We start from the raw sequence: 18,368 nt of genomic DNA, 5'->3' as shown, positions 1-18,368 counted from the left end.
CTCTTTGAGGGGAGAAACATCTTAGTGACCATTATGTCCCCCAGCATCTTGTTGAGTAAAATATATTGCTGAATCCCAGGGTTCACATGACTAATCCAGGAAGGTGGCAGGTGAAGGTTGCCTGCAACTGAAGTGTAAGGAAAAGGAAGACGGACATGAGGGGTCCAGTAAGACAAAGTCTAGAGAGCTGTGCGAAAGGTTTTGAAATGTCCAGCCAGATCGGGTTAGGATGGAAGTAAAAACTAGAGGATTTAGAAGTTGAGATACCAGAAAGATGGTATAAGTTCTATGTGCTAGATCTTAAATCTAGGAGTCAGAGATGATTTTTATCTCTGGAAGCAAAAGACCTGCTGATGGAGGATGAAGGAGGCAGCTGATGGGTTCCGAGACAGGCTACACAGAAAGTTCTTTGAGGGCTTTGCCCAGCCTGATCCCTTCACATTGTGCTCCAGCACCTCATATGGTGTTGAACATGGAGCAGGTTAGTAGGTGCTCAGTAAACATGTGTTGGATGGATGATTAGATGGGTGAAGAGAGAGATGAGAAGCTGGAGTAGTCCCAGAAGTAGAAAAGTCACACCAGGCCACGCCCTATATTGTGCATGAAAACTCTCAGCATCCTTGGAGCAAAGAGCATTGGTATTTCTGTCCAGTGGGAGCAGAATGAGGTAGAACTGAGTGAGGAGGGTACACCAGGGTTAGTACAGAGGCTTAGGGGATGAGCTGTGGCCTCTCCTTGGCATGGAACTCCTAGAACGCCCCACAGCTCCATTCTCATATGTGCAATGAGGAGAGAGTTGTTCAGAGGTACAATGATTGATCAGGTTGATCAAACTTCAGCTTACTAGTGATCTTCATTCTGAGGAACAGGAAGGTAAAACTTGGGCATAATTCTATTTCTTAACAACGTAATCCCCTTTAGTTGCCTTAAAAGATGTTTTTCTCTATCAAAATCATACCTCTTTTTTCTTTGGCTATGCCTATATCATCTCATTATCACTGAATCTGAATTTTTTTCTTTTTGGTTAAATCATGTGAGTGTGTGTGTGTGTGTGCATGCGTGCACGTGGGAAATCAACTTGAAGGCTAATGCAGGAGGAAAAATCAGACTTAATAAGGGAAGTGCATAGAATCTCCTGTGTAGATTATGGGTTATTAGCATCGGTTATTCACTAGGTAAGACTGCATTGCAACTCTTGACTCTGTGCTTGTGCAGGTAGGTATATCATAGAATTACTTATATGTTATGAGGGTCATTTTTTGACTTGTGGATGGATTGAAGATGGCAGCAATGATTTCCTAAGTTAATTGGCTGAGATGAAATGAAGAGACGGAAAAGGTACAAGAGAATATATGTCTGTGTGTGTGTCACATATATACATTTCTTATCTACATTAAAAAATGCCTATGCATAGGTTGAGATGAGTAGGGAAAAAGAGAAAAGAAAAACCTCTCCTCCTCACCCCAGTTTCCTTAATATTAGCTCTCAAGCACCCAGTATGTGTGTTCCATCCAACCCTCCTTCCCTCTCCCTTGCTCATCCCTTATTTCCTTCCTTCTACAAAGTAATATAATCACAGAGCTCAAAAAATGAAAACAATGCTGAAAGGTCAACATCAACCTATCTTTCTCCCACCTCCGGTTGTGGTCATTACCAAACTATACATTTATTCAAATTCATTAATTATAAACCTAAATTGTGTGGATTTTACTTTATGTAAATTAAATCTCAACTGTTGAAAATATATTTGTTAAAATAGGACTTTAAAAAATAAATAATCTGAGATATAATCAGATTCGTGTATAAGGGTTGCAATTCAGCATTACTTGTTATTGGGAAGAGTAGAAATTAGAGAACACTATACAATGGATTATTAACTAACCATTAAACATACTATGTTTCCAAGAATGTTTAAGGACAAGGGAAGGCTCTTTGGGGATACTATTAAGTGAAATAAAATAGGATACTAATTGTGGTTCAATATGTTCCCAATTTTGTTAAAAATATACAGAGCTATGTGTAAAAATATAACATAAGAAGAAAGCCCAAAATATCAGTAATAGGTAGATCTCTTGATTGTGGAATACTAATAGATGATTTTCAGTTATAAACTTTAATTTTCAAACTTCCTATCAAGTTTTTTAAGAAGGCATATATTTCATTACCTTGCTTCACATGCAATTCAGAAATCACATTTAAAATCTTCCACATCTTTATGACACACAAATGCTTTTTTATTTAATAAGCAAAAAATATTTTTAAAATTCTAACTCTCTTAATAGATCACTTTTTTTCCACTTTCCTTTCTAATATTTCTGAAACATGTATACACACATGCACATGCAGTGTTGCCAGCACAGTTGACCCTTGAACAACTTGAGGGTTTGGGTCATCCCTCTACACAGCTGAAAATCTAAGTATAACTTATAGTTGGCCCCCTGTATCTTCGGTTCCATAGCCTCAGATTCAACCAACTGCAAAACGTGCAGTACTGTGGTATTTAGTATTGAAAAAAAACCCTGTGTAGAAGTAGACCTGTACAGTTCAAACCCATGTTGTTCATGGGTCAACTGTACTTTTGAATTATGATTCTTCTTCATTGGATACTCTTTTAGATTACCTTTTCAACATTGCTGGGTCTCTTTTTTTTTTTTTTTTTTTTTTGCGGTATGCGGGCCTCTCACTGCTGTGGCCTCCCCCGTTGCGGAGCACAGGCTCCGGACGCGCAGGCTCAGCGGCCATGGCTCACGGGCCCAGCCGCTCCGCGGCACATGGGATCCTCCCAGACCGGGGCACGAACCCGTATCCCCTGCATCGGCAGGCGGACTCTCAACCACTTGCGCCACCAGGGAGGCCCGGGTCTCTTATTTTTTATTTTCATTTTAAAATTATTAAATTGTAAACCCACAATACAACTCTCTTTTCACCTTTGGACATTATTTTCCCCACTCATTCATAATTTTGCTCCCTTGTCATCTTAGTATACATGCTATTTTGAATTCTGCTCATAAACTTTTTCATTCTATGTAATCGTTAAAATTATACTTGATTCATTTTATGCAAATGCCAGTGTATATACCTCATTTATTTAATCATTTGTCTACTGTTGAAGATTTGGATCTTTCTTTAGTCTTCTTGTAATTATGTAATACTGTATAACATATCATCAGCGCATTTTCAGCAATACTAGACACCAACATGCTTCTATTAGAATTCAAGAAGGAAGATTATTTCCATCACAGGCTGTCAGGTTCCCATTGAAAGTCCCTGTGAGTTTAGTTACTCTGCCCAAATATCTTGTTATTTATTTTTAAACCCACATTTGAACATGCGAGTGTGAATTAAGATAGCTTTAACCTTGCTACTTGTGCATTTCTTACTAAATTAAATTCTAAATAAGATATTAGGATGAACCTTCTAAGAATAAACTGTCCAGGCCTTATCAAGATGAATCAAATTTTTATCAGAAGTTGTTACTACTTTTATGATGGAAAAATAAAACCCTAAATAATAAAACCAGATGATCTACTTTTAGCCTGGTGAGAATACCTGCAGATATCAGGACACAAGTCTCATAGTCACTGCCCTCACTTCCTGTCTGGAAAGCACCATGATCTGCACTTAGAGCACTAGCCACCATGTTGTCTGTAAGACCACACCGCCTGTACTCTGTTCCCTGAGCAATTTCTAATCTTCCATTCGCTTATCCTCGGAGGTCTCCACTGTATCTCCAGATCTGAGGGCAATGGCTATTGTACTTTAAATGCAGAACCAGTCCCACCTTCTTTCTATTAAGTATTTCATTTGAACAAACACTGGATCCATTGTCATAAACACAGCCTCATTTCAAGACTCAGGATTCTAGTAAGAGATTTCATATCTACTGGGAAAAGCACAGATTTTAGTGGAGGCCAAATTTAATTAGTTCCCAAGCTCTGTCTGGTGCTTACTCTAAAACCTTGAGCCATAAGTAAGCCTCATCTCTAAAGTAGGATTAATAATGACTACCTTTAAGGGTGGTTGTGAGGATTAAATGAATTAAGAAACATGTTCAAAGTACCTCAAACACTTTAATTATTTTGACATCCGCCTTCAGGCTGTGGTAATGTAAGCGTATGAGGTCATGAATATCATTTCCAAACGTTGAAAATTACTTGGCAGCCATCATCATGCTGCTTTGCCCCAAGTCATGTACGTTTCTCCAGTTGTATAAGCTATTGATATTTTAACTGGTATTTTTCCTACTTCAGCATCATGATGGATTGCCATGTTTTACCCTCTTTCTACATTTAACAAAACGGGGACTAGACACTGAACAGGCTTTACCAGTAAAGGGACTGGATGCTGATTAAACATATCATTAGATAACTGATCTGAGGGAGGTTTGGGGAGAATCAACCACAATAGTTTAATCTGTTTTTTGGATAAGAAGGCCCTTGTCTCATTTTAACACAAATCTCAGGCTTCTGTTAAGAGTTCTAGTTCTATGTGTGTTCATTCATCCATTCATTTAGCCAGCAATTTATTCGGTATATGCTATGTCTCGGGCTTTCTTATTTCAAAAAAATGATTTCCAAAGATCTGAGAATTAGAAGAGCAGAAACATCTCCAATAACCAGGCCTAGAGGAAATCACAAAAACCAAGTAACTGTTGTAGGAAGAGGGCTTGTGATATCAAGGTTCGGTAGAACCTGGAAACCTGGGCTTGCTGCCAGCAACTGCACACCGTGACCTTAGCGTGTGCTTTCAACTGTCTTTCTCCCTCTAAATGGGAAGTGCTGGAGTAGAAGGTCCTTGCCCTCATTTCAGCCATTACTCCATTGAGACTGGTTTTCAGTCTTCAGTAATCCCTGTATATTCACGGTCATCAGAGATGCGGAGAAAAGCATGTCGAACAGTGGTCATGCTCTGAAATGTCCACATACTCCAAATTCTTGGCTTGAAAACACCCCTGTGAAACCTGAATTGGCAAACGTTATATAAATTGATGCCATATGTATATATCTACACACACATATATATGTATATAGACATTTCTACTTCATTTTGAGAGATGGCCAAGGGATATTATATAGAAGACTTTTGAATTTCAGATTGTGAAGATTTCAGGATTTTGAAAATTGACTACTTGAAATGAGCCGAAATGAAACAAGAAAACTGCCAAATTCCTGAAGATAATCAACATGTATATGACTCCCCAAGTAGTTTGGAAAACAAAAATATCTGAACAGATATTAATAAGCTTATTTGTAACAAGGATCCATAAGTCTTTGGAGGTCATTGCTAGGATAGATAGAATGCTAACTGCAGATGTTGGTCAGGGTCATGGCCCTGCGAGATGGGGTGAGCATACCTACCTAACTCTGAGCGTCTTACTACAGTCCTAGCCATGTATAGTAGAATTGTATTAACTGGTTCTCACAAAATAAATTAGAAGTTTTTAGAGAGTGAATTCAAGTGGGAAGATAGGCCACTTTAGAAGAGAAATTGCTAAGTCACAATTCAGTTTTCTTTTCCTTTTTATGCACATTTTCCTTTTTTCAATTTCAAAATATATGCTTACTGGAAAAAAGAGAAATAGTCCCAAAGTATACAAAGTAAAAAGTGAAAGATCTTCGTCCTCCACCTCTGCCTCTTACTAATTCTTCCCAGAGGTGATCACTGCTTAGAGTTTGGACTGTATCTTGTTTGATGCTAACTCTACATGAACTGTTTCAGAAGATAAGAGGGGAGAAAAATGTTTGTAACTTATTAAAACATTATTTCTCTGATGCTAAAACCAGAAAAAGACATTGCAAGACAAGAAAACTACAGAACAATGTCCCTCATGAACATAGATACAAAAATTCTTAAGTATTGTTAGTAGACTACAATATATAGAAAGGATACTACATCATGACCAAGTAAGGCTTATTCTAGGAATGCTTGGCTGGTTTAACATTCAAATATCAAATTAATTATTCTGTTAATACAGAATAAATGAGAAAAACCATATATATTCAATAGATGTACACACACAAAAAAACCTTTGACAAAATTCATTGTCAAATCATGACAAAATTTCAGCTAACTAGAAATAAAAGGGAACTTCTTCAGTGTGATGAGTCCTCTTTGAAAAACCTATAGCTAAGAACATACTTAATGGTGAAATACCCTGAGACTGAGAACAAGGCAAGGAAGGATAGCTGTTTTCACAAATGATGATTAATCCCTGTTCTTTTGTTTTCTTGATCTTCTCTTTCACATATGTGCAGTTACAGATTCTTCTGTTCTCTTGGGTTTCTGATCAGTCTGATTTCATTTGATTTATATTTCCTATAAATTCCTCCTGTCCCAGCTTGCTGATTGCACCCTTCTTGAAATATAGTGAATCTAGTGCTATCATGATTTTACTGTCTTTTTTTAATAACTTTAGTTTCATTTCAGAACAGAGGGAAAAGAAAAGTAAAAATCCAATTCAGGTTTTTTTATGAAACAATTATTTATCTCCCCCTGCACATAAGCCATGGCTGTCAGAAATAACAGGCAGGTCTCTGACGATGCTTCCGGTTCAGCAGGGAGCATCTAGGGTCCTGCTAGTGACGCAGTGTCTGGGTCTCAACTTTGCACATTCAGTATTGCTCATCTTGTCGTAACAGGCTAATGTACAAACCTTGATACCAATGTAAATCACCTCTTCACTGACTACACTCGTAAAACAATTAATTGCATGAAATTTATTAACAGAACTCGTGATAAGAACTAAACCACAAAGCACCGAGCTGATCTCCCCGTGCTATGCTGCTGCTTCCCACCAGCCAACTCTTTGACTTTCAGTGGTATATATATAGTCGATGCTACTCTCACTTCACCCCAGCTTCCCCATCCCACTCCAAGCCCTCAAGTCCATTCTCTACATCTGTGTCATTATTCCTGTCCTGCCCCTAGGTTCTTCTTAACCTTTTTCTTCTTTTTTTTTTTAGATTCCATATATATGCATTAGCATACGGTATTTGTTTTTCTCTTTCTGACTTACTCTGTATGACAGACTCTAGGTCCATCCACCTCACTACAAATAACTCTGTTTCGTTTCTTTTTATGGCTGAGTAATATTACATTGTATATATGTGCCACATCTTCAATAAAGATCTATTAAAAAATAAAAGAACTAAAACATTTTCTATTTAATTTTGTATGCATAAAGTACTTAAATTTAAAAACGAATGTTTTTTGCTTTAGAATCAGCAAATTAAAGATATACTAAGATGTTGCTAGAGAAATATAAATGTCACAAAAAAATAGAAGATTTTGGTTGTCCTGGCCAGTGAGTTCTTTCTTTAGGCAGATGATCCTGGGAAGTACTATTATTATCACACGGTTGTTTGGTGAATTTGGAATCAGAGCAAGAACAGCTAGTTGAATGATTTTAATGGCTAGTGCTTCAAGGAGGTGGAGAGTCATCTTGTAGGGTGATACCTTTATCTTCAGGAAAGGTTTGTACCTGCTAAGAGGACTATAGTTTCCCCATCAGTTAATTACAGCTCTGCCAGAGTATAACACAAATACTGTAAATATGCCACCTACCTGACCCCCATTTTTCAGTGTTTCCTCACAACTGCCTCTGACCATACGGTTGCCAGAGATTTACCTAACGAGAGTGACTTAACCAGCTCTGGGATCTCGAGCTTAGAGATCACTCTGCCTCTTACCCCCTCATAATCCCACTACCTGGGGCTGCATCCCCCATTTTGGGGGTTATAGGTGTCCTGAGGTCTTATAGGAGTTTGTTACCCTTAAATAGGAACAGTTGGTGATGAGAAAAACCTTATAGCACGGATGTATATCACTCCTGTTGGGCCGACAATGAATGTGTGGGATTCTGGGTGTAGGCAGTCAATCCTCTTGGGTTCACCTAACAGGAGGGTCCCACTAGAGTTGAGGCCGGTCAGCTCCCTGCCCGACCTTTTGAGATAATAGTGATTCTTCACTAGTGCCACTGACTGACTCAGCTCTCGGTTGACTTTATTTGTAGAAAATTAGATGCATGAAATTATAAACAAGCCTCCTTACAAGAATGAAACCATGATTTTCCATTCAGTTCTTTGTATAGTGCTTAAAAGGCTGAAACAAACAAACACTTAAATCCAGAATATTTAAGATACAGTATTGGGTATACCCAGCAGGACTTCTTGCGAGATTTCCTTTGGAGGGTTTGTACGCAGAGAATGAGCAGAGCAGAATTAATGCTGAGTGCCTCTGTCTTCCCTCCAGCAAGTCTCCCTACCCAGTGCCCACTTTGTTCTCCCAGTTCCCTTGTAAGAGCTAAAAATGGTATTAGTAAGTCTGACGCTTGCTATATGCTGGGTGCTGTTCTGAATGCTTTGTAACAGAGAACACGTGTGTCTTTTGCAGTTGTGAAGATGACCTCTCCGAGGACAGAGATGAGCTCCTGCACGGGATTTCTGAGCTGGACATCAGCAACTCGGACTGCTTCCCGTCCCAGCTGCTAGTGCACGGGGCTTTAGCCTTTCCCCTGGGGCTAGATTCCTACCATGGCTGTGTCATAGCGGCTGCCCGCTACGGCCGGGGCCGGGTGGTCGTGACTGGCCACAAGGTCCTTTTGACCGTTGGTAAACTGGGCCCCTTTCTGCTCAATGCTGTGCGCTGGCTGGATGCAGGCCGCAGAGGCAAGGTCGTGGTGCAGACAGAGCTGAGGACTCTGAGCGGGCTGCTTGCAGTGGGGGGCATAGACAGCAGCATTGAGCCCAGTCTGCCCAGCGAGGCCAGTGTCTATTGCTTGGAGCCCATGAGTGATGTGGGAGTCAAGGAGCTGCAGGAGTTTGTAGCAGAGGGCGGGGGCCTGTTTGTTGGAGCCCAAGCCTGGTGGTGGGCGTTCAAGAACCCAGGAGTGTCCCCTTTGGCTCGGTTCCCAGGAAACCTCCTCCTCAACCCCTTTGGCATTAGCATCACCAGCCAAAGCCTCAACCCTGGGCCCTTTCGTACTCCTAAGGCAGGGATAAGGACCTATCATTTCCGTTCCACCCTGGCCGAGTTCCAGGTTATAATGGGCAGGAAGAGAGGGAACGTGGAAAAGGGCTGGTTGGCAAAGCTGGGACCGGATGGCGCAGCTTTCCTGCAGCTCCCCGCAGAAGAGATCCCTGCCTACATGTCGGTGCATCGGCTCCTAAGGAAGCTGCTAAGTCGCTATCGGCTCCCAGTAGCGACCCGAGAGACCCCTGTCATCAGCGACTGCTGCAGGGGTGCTATGCTCTCCCTGGCCACTGGGCTGGCCCACTCTGGAAGTGACCTCTCTCTGTTAGTGCCAGAAATTGAAGATATGTACAGCAGCTTCTACCTGCGCCCCTCGGAATCTCCTATCACTGTTGAGGTCAACTGCAACAATCCAGGTAAGGAATGAGGGGTGGGAGCCTGGCGTGTGGGAACTGGGGGGCGGTGGGTCGTGATGACTTGAGCAGCTCAGCTCCAGATCTGATCACCCCCAGGAGGCCATCTCCATCCTCTGCCGTGCACTCTCAAGGAGATGGGGGTTGGGGTTTTAGGTGATGTTTGGAAGAGCAGAGCCAGGGCAGCATGGAGGCAGGAAGATGTGCAGAGCTCAGGAAGGGGCTCTGGAAGCTGGGTGGCGGTGGAATCGTGGCGGAAGGGTAACGTCTCCTCTTCCTTGGCTTTTGGCAGGCACCAGGTATTGCTGGATGAGCACCGCGCTCTACATACCCGGGAGGCAAATTATACAGGTCTCGCTGCCTGAAGCTGCTATCTCTGCTGACCTGAAGGTGAGGCATGCCTATCTTACCACAGAACATGGAAGCCAAATACGGAAGCCAAATGCTCTTGCTTTCATAGTGGGCATCTGACCTGACCTTCCTACAAAACCAACTGGCACTACAGGGCATGTACTTCCACCCCCTTTAGTTGCTTAGGATGAAGCAACTAAGGTGCAGAACAGCTAACTGATTGATTTAAATGTATGGATTTGATACATTTCAGCGCCCAGAACTCAAACCTAACCAACCTCTGGCTCAAATTTTGTGCTTTTAACTTATGTCATAGAGTGGGGAATAGGAGAGGTACCAGATGGCTGGTGCCCTAGCACACAGTCCAATAAATCTTAGTCCACGTTCCATCCCGTGTACATTTCACATCAAAGCCCGAGGTCCTTCTGACTCCAGCTTCTTCCCTGTGACACCAGACACTGTTCCTAGCTTGCCCAGTCCACGTCAGCTCTGTCACTTTCACATACGCACACCGTATTCACGACATTAAGCTGCCGTCCTGCTCTCTCCCCCTTGTGGGTCATCACGATGGTTAGCGTCTGTTTTGTGCCCGTATCTGTCCTGGAACTTGTTTAGCATAAAGCCGGGAGAACAGTCCCAGGATGCCTCGAAGGACAGGGGTGACTCCACAGGCGCAGGAGTAGGGGCCTGGGAGGACAGTCCTCCACTACAGCAACCGGTCACGTGTTCTCCCACTGGGCCTTCTCTCAGGTCAAAAGTCAGGATCCCCTCTGCCCTTGCCCAAAGCCAGAATCACCACGGGGGAATAGGCAGCCTAGGATTCTGGCTGTTACAGACCCCCCATGTGTGGGAGTCGCCCACCTCAGAATTAGCATCTGGGCCACACCTGGTGCCCCTACATCAGCGTCTCAGCATGACCCTTTGTGGAGCTGTTTGACCCGCCCTGAGAGTGAATTCACACGATCTGGTCCATACGACCTTGAGGGATGATACAATTTCATGGGTTTAGCGCACAGGGCTTATGAACGGTGGGATGCCTGGAGCTGCCTAGGGTCATGGCCCCGTGACCCTTCCTGTCCCCATGTCCTGGGCGCTCTCCCCTTCGGCTCATGCATGCCCCAGGGTCACTACGTGGGGGATCTCTCTGCTCCAGGTACAGATTGGCTGCCACACCGATGACCTGACCAGGGCCAGCAAGCTGTTCCGAGTCCCCCTTGTGGTTAACCGCTGCTGCCTGGACAAGCCCACCAAGGCGGTCACCTGCCTCTGGGGGGGCCTCCTGTACATCATTGTGCCTCAGGGCAGCAAGCTGGGCTCCGTGCCCATCACGGTCAAGGGAGCTGTGCACGCTCCCTACTACAGGCTAGGTGAGTGGACGCCCTGGAGCGAACCCGAGGGACAGGGAGAGCTGGGGGCGAGGAGGTCATCTGGGGCTGCCTGGTGTGGGAAGAGGGAGATTCGGGTTGGTGGAGGGAAGGGAGGGAAGCTTCCTTATAGTCAGCCTTGAGGCTGAGGGGATAAAGACCAAACCGTATCACATCCATGGGACCTTTGTAGAAGAAGGATAGAGCAGGTACGTGGTTGTTCATGGCATTGGTGTTCTCCTGCTAGGGTTCAAGTTGAACGTGTTAGTGTCAGGGATTTGGGGAACCAAGTTTCAAGTGCTGTGGCCTGTCTTCCAGGGGAGACATCCCAGGAGGAATGGAAGAGGCGTATCCAGGAGAATCCAGGTCCCTGGGGAGAGCTGGCTACAGACAACATCATCTTGACGGTGCCAACCGCAAACCTTCGCACTGTGGAGAACCCTGAGCCGCTGCTACGCCTCTGGGACGAGGTGATGCAGGCCGTGGCCCGGCTGGGGGCTGAGCCTTTCCCCCTGCGTCTGCCTCAGAGGATCGTTGCCGACGTGCAGATCTCAGTCGGTGGGTGCCTGGGGCGAACCTGTGTGCATGCTGCCCCCTCTTAGGGCCTTCCTTCTTGAAACAGCCATGCAGTGGGCAGCCAGCAGGGTAGAAATGTTCTTATGGCAAGACATATAAAATGTAATCCTTGCTATTTAAATGGAAAGGGAAAAAATGCGTCAAAAAGAAAAAGACTCACTGTGTCCCCCAACAAAACATTGGAAACTATCTAAGTGCCCAACAGTTACGGAGTGGTTCAGTAATGTATTATGTAATGTGTATACCTTCAGTGGACATTAAGGAAGACGTTTAAAGTGATATTTTGATGGCATAAGGAAATATGATGAGGTTATGTGACACATAAAAGCAGGCTGCAGAACTATACGTACACAGTATGTTAAAATATGTAACAGTTTTAGTCAAGAGATGTTATCAAACAGTGGGAATGGTGCAGAAAATACATGCTGGGTTTTCACAGACTTCCATCAGGGGACTTCGAGGAGTAGATAAAATCGACCGAGGGCCATTTCCTAGGTCACAGGTGTTGGGAGAAAGCACTGAATAAAGAGATCTTTGCCAGCAGGTCAAGAGGCCTGAAAAATGAAGGGTGTATAGAAATTAAAGAACCAAGGAAATCTCTCTGGACCTTAGTTTTCTTGGCTTATGCAGATGATCACTATGAGGTAGTGTGTCGACGTGGGTCACTATGAGGTAGTGTCGACGTGGGCAATTCCATGTCTAAATACTGAGAACCACGAGTTCTTAATTTTGAGAAAAGAGTATAATGATGGGTTCACACAGAGCACCCTCAGAGAAACAGAAAAATTGAATAGTAACATGAACGGCGATCTGTAACCTGCCTCGGCTCCCATAGCCAGTCAGAGCGGCGATGAAAGCATTATTACAGAATAAGAGGATAAGGACGAAGGCCCAGGAGGGTCCGGGTTTTGCCTTTCTGAGCATTACAGGGTTCTGGAAGTCATGGGGTCGGTGGGGACTGGGTGTTTGGGGAGATACAATAGAGAGAATAATTTTGTTAGATGGGTGGGGAGCGCTCTAACCCTCTTTTCCCCCTCCTGCATTTCCCAGGCTGGATGCACGCAGGCTACCCCATCATGTGTCACCTGGAGTCGGTGCAGGAGCTCATCAGTGAGAAACTCATCAGAACCAAGGGGCTGTGGGGCCCTGTGCACGAGCTGGGCCGCAACCAGCAGCGGCAGGAGTGGGAGTTCCCCCCGCACACCACCGAGGCCACGTGCAACCTGTGGTGTGTCTATGTGCACGAGACGGTCCTGGGCATCCCTCGAGGACGAGCCAATATTGCTCTGTGGCCCCCAGTTCGGGAGAAGAGAGTCAGAATCTACCTGGGCAAGGGTCCCAATGTGAAAAACTGGAACGCGTGGACGGCCCTGGAAACGTACTTACAGGTGCTGGGCCAGCGCCGGGGGTGGTGGGAGCCCCGCAGTGGGGACCCTGAGCAGATGGTGGCATGGTGCCGGGGGACCCTCCCGCTGACCCGCCTCCCGCACCAGGCGGGGGAGGTCCTGACAGCGCCCAGGTGTGACGGTGCTAGTCGAGGATGCTTCTCAGGGCATCACTTTGCATGGCCCTAAGGTGGACTTAATTACCTCAGCCCCACCCTTCACCCCAGGACTCTGAAGAGATTTTTGAGAGTAGACAGTACTGAGAAAGGTTAAAAATTGGTAGAGGCAAATGTGATACTACAAATATAGTTGCTGTCACTGGCTTTAAACCTAGACATACCTGAGACTGAAGCCAAACTGCACTGTTTAAATAGCTCCCTAAAGCCGAACACACACCGACTTGCGCGCGTGTGCACACACACACACACACACACACACACACACACTATGTGGGAAAGGAGCTGTTTTTTCCCTAGGTGAGTAAACCGTCTTCTTATTATGACTTGGCTGTGCCTCAGTTTCCACCTTAGAAGCAAGCCAGGTTTCCTCACTGGACTGGACATGGGGGTGGCCTTTGCCTTTTAGTTATCACACAACACCCCAGTTCCAGCCCCCCGGTCCCTGCATCAGTTCCCAGCTCACTGTGGAGAGCTTCATCACCTTGGATTCTGGAACTCAGTCTCAGGCCAGCCACACTCTATTCTGGCCCTTCCTCCTGCTGGAGTTCTCACTGCAGATTCCCTCCGCCACAAAGATGACGGTGACACTGCTAGGAGACTGCTTTAACCTTGTCATCGGGACAGAAGTTCCTCCTCTGTGAAACCAAGTCGAGGGTGGAACTGCTTCCCTGGTGGCACAGTGGTTAAGAATCCACGTGCCAATGCAGGGGACACGGGTTCGAGCCCTGGTCCAGGAAGATCCCACATGCCACAGAGCAACTAAGCCCGTGCACCGCAACTATTGAGCCTGCGCTCTAGAGCCCGTGCTCCACAACAAGAGAAGCCACCGCAGTGAGAAGCCCTCACACCACAGCAAAGAGTAGCCCCCGCTCGCCGCAACTAGAGAAAGCCCGCGCACAGCAACAGAGACCCAGCACAGCCAAAAATAAATAAATTAACATGGGCTGTTTCCAACAGCCTCGGGATGGCTGCCTTTTCCCGAAATTACGCCTTACTCTTAATTCTAGCTACCTAGACTATACATTGTCTTCTGCTTCTACTGGACTCACCTTTTTTTCCCAAAGGCCGTTTTTGGTCGCCTTGCAAGTTGACATAGACCTACAGTTAGTGTGGATTATGTCAGGATACGGCTGGGAGTTCCCTAATTGTTGGGGTTTAACTTAGCAACTATGAAAAACAGTGGATTTTTTCCACTTCAACCAATTTTAAATCCTCGTGTAATATCCTATGACTACTTTCATGGTCTAGTGAGATAGATGAATAATGATATTGGTGGTAAATCCTGATCCTAATCACTGCAGTTTTTACCACAGCTGTCTTGAGCGTCTGCTTTGTGTTGAGCCCTGTGCTGGCTCAGAGGCCCTTCTCATCGTCAGAACATGAGAGTAGCACTTGAGGCTGGCAGGTAAAACAGCAGAGGGTCAGTGATAGATATGAAACTGGTGTTTAAGGGGTGAAATGCATTAACTCAGAGTGTTTGTTGGGTCTCTTGTAGATCAGATGTCTCATCCTCCTCCTTCTCTTACCAGCTCCAGGAGGCCTTTGGGTGGGAGCCGTTCATCCGTCTCTTCACTGAGTATAGGAACCAGACCAACTTGCCCACAGACAATGTCGACAAAATGAATCTGTGGGTGAAGATGTTCTCCCACCAAGTGCAGAAGAACCTGGCTCCGTTCTTTGAGGCCTGGGCCTGGCCGATCCAGAAGGAAGTGGCAACCAGCCTGGCCTATCTGCCTGAGTGGAAGGAAAATATTATGAAATTGTACCTCCTCACACAGATGTAAGGAGTGCCTAGCGAGGTGGCAGGTAGAGAGGTTTGGGGAGTTAGGCAGAGATGGGGATCCACTCCTCGACCTCTGTCTCTTAGGTTCTAGCCTTGCCCTCTCAAGCTCACTGCCCCTAGATCTTAGTCATATCTCTGGGCAGTGGGTTCAGAACATAGAAAAAAGTGGAATCATAATTCCTCAGGAGCAAAGCCTTCCGTTTATGAGCTCATTCCTCTGCTCTCAGCCATCAGATGCCCTCCTGACCCTGTGCTGGGCCAGTGCTGAGAGCTTTGGCCCCTGCTCCTATGCCAGCCCTTGGTTCACCATCATGGGCCATAGCCCATAGAGGGCGGCTCTCACCCTGAGGACTCCCTGGGCTTTTATTTTTGATCATTTCCCCAAAAACCTGACGATAGAACCCAACTGATACTAATTTACCATGATATTCAGACAGCTCCCCGATGACTAATACATTTTATGTCTTGGGTAGTTTTCCAGAAGCTGTCTGGTGTATTACGAAGAGCCCATAACTAGGGTTTTAGCTCTTGGGAAAGTCGTTTTATCTCTGAACTCCCATTTCTTTGTGTGTAAGGTGAGGGCAAAGATCCCTGCCTCACAGGGTTGTGGGTGGAAGACTCAGACCGGTAATTCTGAGGAGTGTGGATACCGGGCATGCACTCTAAGGGGTGGTTTTATTTCGTGATGGTCCACAGAGTAGTGAGTTTCCTACTCCCCATTCTCTTCCCACAGCCCAGGGGTTAATTAAGGTCATCATCTCTCACAGTTGACTTACCACATCCAGGTTCTGGTTCTTTGACCAGTTAGTTATATGACTCTGGGCAAGCTCCTCAACTTCTCTGTGACTCAATTTCCTCATCTATAAAATGGGATCTATTTCATAGGACTATTGTGAGGATTAAATTTTAGCACCTCTAAAAGTGACAGTACCTGGCATTTAGTAGGTACTGAGAAATTGTCAGCTGCCGCTGTTACTGTCAGATTAACTATCATTTTAGATCAGGACTGCACTTTCAGATGGCATTTACAGATGCAGTGAATTAATCCTATCCCATCCTACACTTTTATACACTGACTCTGAAAGGATTCTGGTATATTGCCCTATGATCTAAAGGAAGGTTTATTTATAGTGGGGTTTTAAAAGCTGCTTGGGGTTTGGTCTCCTTCAATTCCACCTTTCAGGTAAAATCCCTTCTTTGATTAAGAGTGGAAGTTGCTTGAAAACCAGAACAATTCTATGAGGATGTTCATCCTTAGCAAACAAGGAGCATCTGGCTGAGTGATGGTGTTTGTATTTCCGTAGTGACACAGATTCCTGTCGCTGTTTGGCAGATAAAGTCCGTGCACAAATAGAATCTTTACACTGGAACAAGATAACTGGATCCAACTGACCCAAACTGCATTTAATTACAGTACATTGAGAGATTTTTTTTAACTTTGCTTCCAATCTTACTCAGAACCTCCCAATTCTTTGTAGTTTCAGCTAGAGTTGGGGCTCCAGGATTAATGCTGTGTACATCCAGCCACTTTTCCTTTAGCTCACTTCTTTTGATTTAGTTGCTTTAATGCACTGTTTTATTTGCTTAATTGGGAATTGGATGGATGCATAGACAATAAGATTTGACCTAGACAATGTTTTTCTTTCGATTCTTTCATTGTGTCATTTCTTAATACTAGAATTATTTTCCCTTATTTCATGAGTATCTATCATCCAAGTACTTTAAACATAGGTGTTAAATATTCATTCAGCATTGAAAATAATTGCTATTAACTAGTGGGTTGTTGAGTATGTGCCAGGTATATAGATTGTTTCATTTAATCTTCACAGTAACCTTATGGAATGGAAACTTAACAGCTCCCATTTTTCAAATGAGTGAACTGAATTTTATGGAGATTGAGTAAATTACCTAAGCCTTTATTGGTAGTAAGTGATAGATCTGGGATCTGAACCCAGGCATTCTGAATACAAATGAGTATTAGTAACTACAGTGCTTTGAACAAGCAAATAAATGAGTAAGTGAAGAAATGAACCAGCAAATAGAAGGAACTTTATGTCCCTCCTTGCCAGCACTTTGGCTGTTTTTACTTAGCTTTCATCTAATTTTATCAGAACAGAAAGTCCTTTTGTTTACCCCAAATGCCAGTTCAAAGGCAGACTTTGAGGTAGGCACCTGAAGTGCTTCCCAATGGACAGTGCTGGGATGATCCCTTTAGTATGGTCCCAGTCCTCTGGGTTCTGGGATCTTCGGGTTTCAGTCCTTATCTCCAGGGCACCATGAAAGCATTCTACTAGCTTATTGGATTTTGAACGATGGGCTCTTTTGGTAAAGTGTCTGACTCCCAAAAGTCTCAGACACTATGTTTTCAGAAAGGAAATTAGATCCTCAGTCATTTAGAACAATTTTTATCTCCATTCTTGCCCTCCTTACTCCATTTTCAGCAGTACAGCCCCGGGGACTTTTTAAAAATATCGAGTTATCCATGTCACTCCCCTTTCTAAAAGCTTCCAATGGGACTTTGAATTTAAGATGATGAACTGAACATGTAAGTTTACTTCCCTCCCTCCCCAGGCCCCACTGAAACCGAAGTCGAGAAATGTAAAAGAGAATTGACACATCTCAGCAAAGAAAACTGAAGGAATTTGGTTGTAAGTGAAGAAGATCTCAACACATTTCTGGAAGAGAGAAAGTGGAAGAAGTGATAATGACAGTGTGCAGCTCCTCTCAGACGGAATATAAGCTGATCTGAACACGTAACCCCAAAGAGATGTGGGCACCTGAAGTCTGTCTGCTCAAGAATTATGTCAGTTGTGAAATTGAACCCCATCTCATTCTGCCCCAACCTTTGCACAGAATGCAGGCAACCTACCACTGGTCTCTGTTAAGTCTGTTGACGTTGTTGTTGTTTATTGTTGTTTGTTTAAAGGATTTAAATAAACTGCTTGAGGAGAGGTAGGAGTTGGTGCTTCAAAATAAATTCCTCTTTTGTGGAAAAAAGTCAGCCCCTAGCAGCTAGTTAGTTCTCTACAGATGGCTGAGATCCCTACTCAAGTAACCAAGTGCGTTCAGTCACAGAAAGGCTTACTGGAGAAGCAGACAGACCACACAATGGCAGAGGGAACCCACAGCAACTCCTATAAAAACAGTTACACTGATTCTTCAATGCAAATGGTCAGCTGGGAATTCCCAGACATTGAGCCTTAGGGGTAGGGGTTGGGGGAGGGACCAGGGGAGCAGCATGTGAGAAAAATAAACAATCAGAATCAGGAGATTTGAAAAATATAACAAACTCTAGGGGAAACAGTTAACATGGAAGAAAATGACTTAAATATCTTCGGAGACATCTA

General features: G+C 44.4%; 1 protein-coding gene across 3 annotated transcripts in view; it reads left to right on the top strand.

Annotated features, from left to right (window-relative positions):
* Window positions 1–17,979, top strand: part of LOC132495673 (TRPM8 channel-associated factor 1) — a 35,379-nt gene extending 17,400 nt beyond the window's left edge. For 2 of the 3 annotated variants that reach the window (XM_060107555.1, XM_060107558.1), the window contains exons 3-9: window positions 8,392–9,386; window positions 9,676–9,773; window positions 10,888–11,101; window positions 11,417–11,656; window positions 12,725–13,062; window positions 14,768–15,018; window positions 17,593–17,979. In XM_060107555.1, coding sequence (XP_059963538.1) covers window positions 8,392–9,386; window positions 9,676–9,773; window positions 10,888–11,101; window positions 11,417–11,656; window positions 12,725–13,062; window positions 14,768–15,018; window positions 17,593–17,602 — 2,146 coding nt within the window. In that variant the 3' untranslated portion in view covers window positions 17,603–17,979. Of the gene's footprint in view, window positions 1–8,391; window positions 9,387–9,675; window positions 9,774–10,887; window positions 11,102–11,416; window positions 11,657–12,724; window positions 13,063–14,767; window positions 15,045–17,592 lie in introns of all 3 variants that reach the window. The other variant, XM_060107556.1, reaches the window with a different exon arrangement.
* The last annotated feature ends 389 nt before the right edge of the window (window positions 17,980–18,368 follow it).

This window comes from Mesoplodon densirostris, chromosome 9 (assembly GCF_025265405.1).
Source record: "Mesoplodon densirostris isolate mMesDen1 chromosome 9, mMesDen1 primary haplotype, whole genome shotgun sequence".
Classification (NCBI taxonomy): domain Eukaryota; kingdom Metazoa; phylum Chordata; class Mammalia; order Artiodactyla; family Ziphiidae; genus Mesoplodon; species Mesoplodon densirostris.
This window is presented reverse-complemented; position numbering and strand designations above follow the sequence as displayed.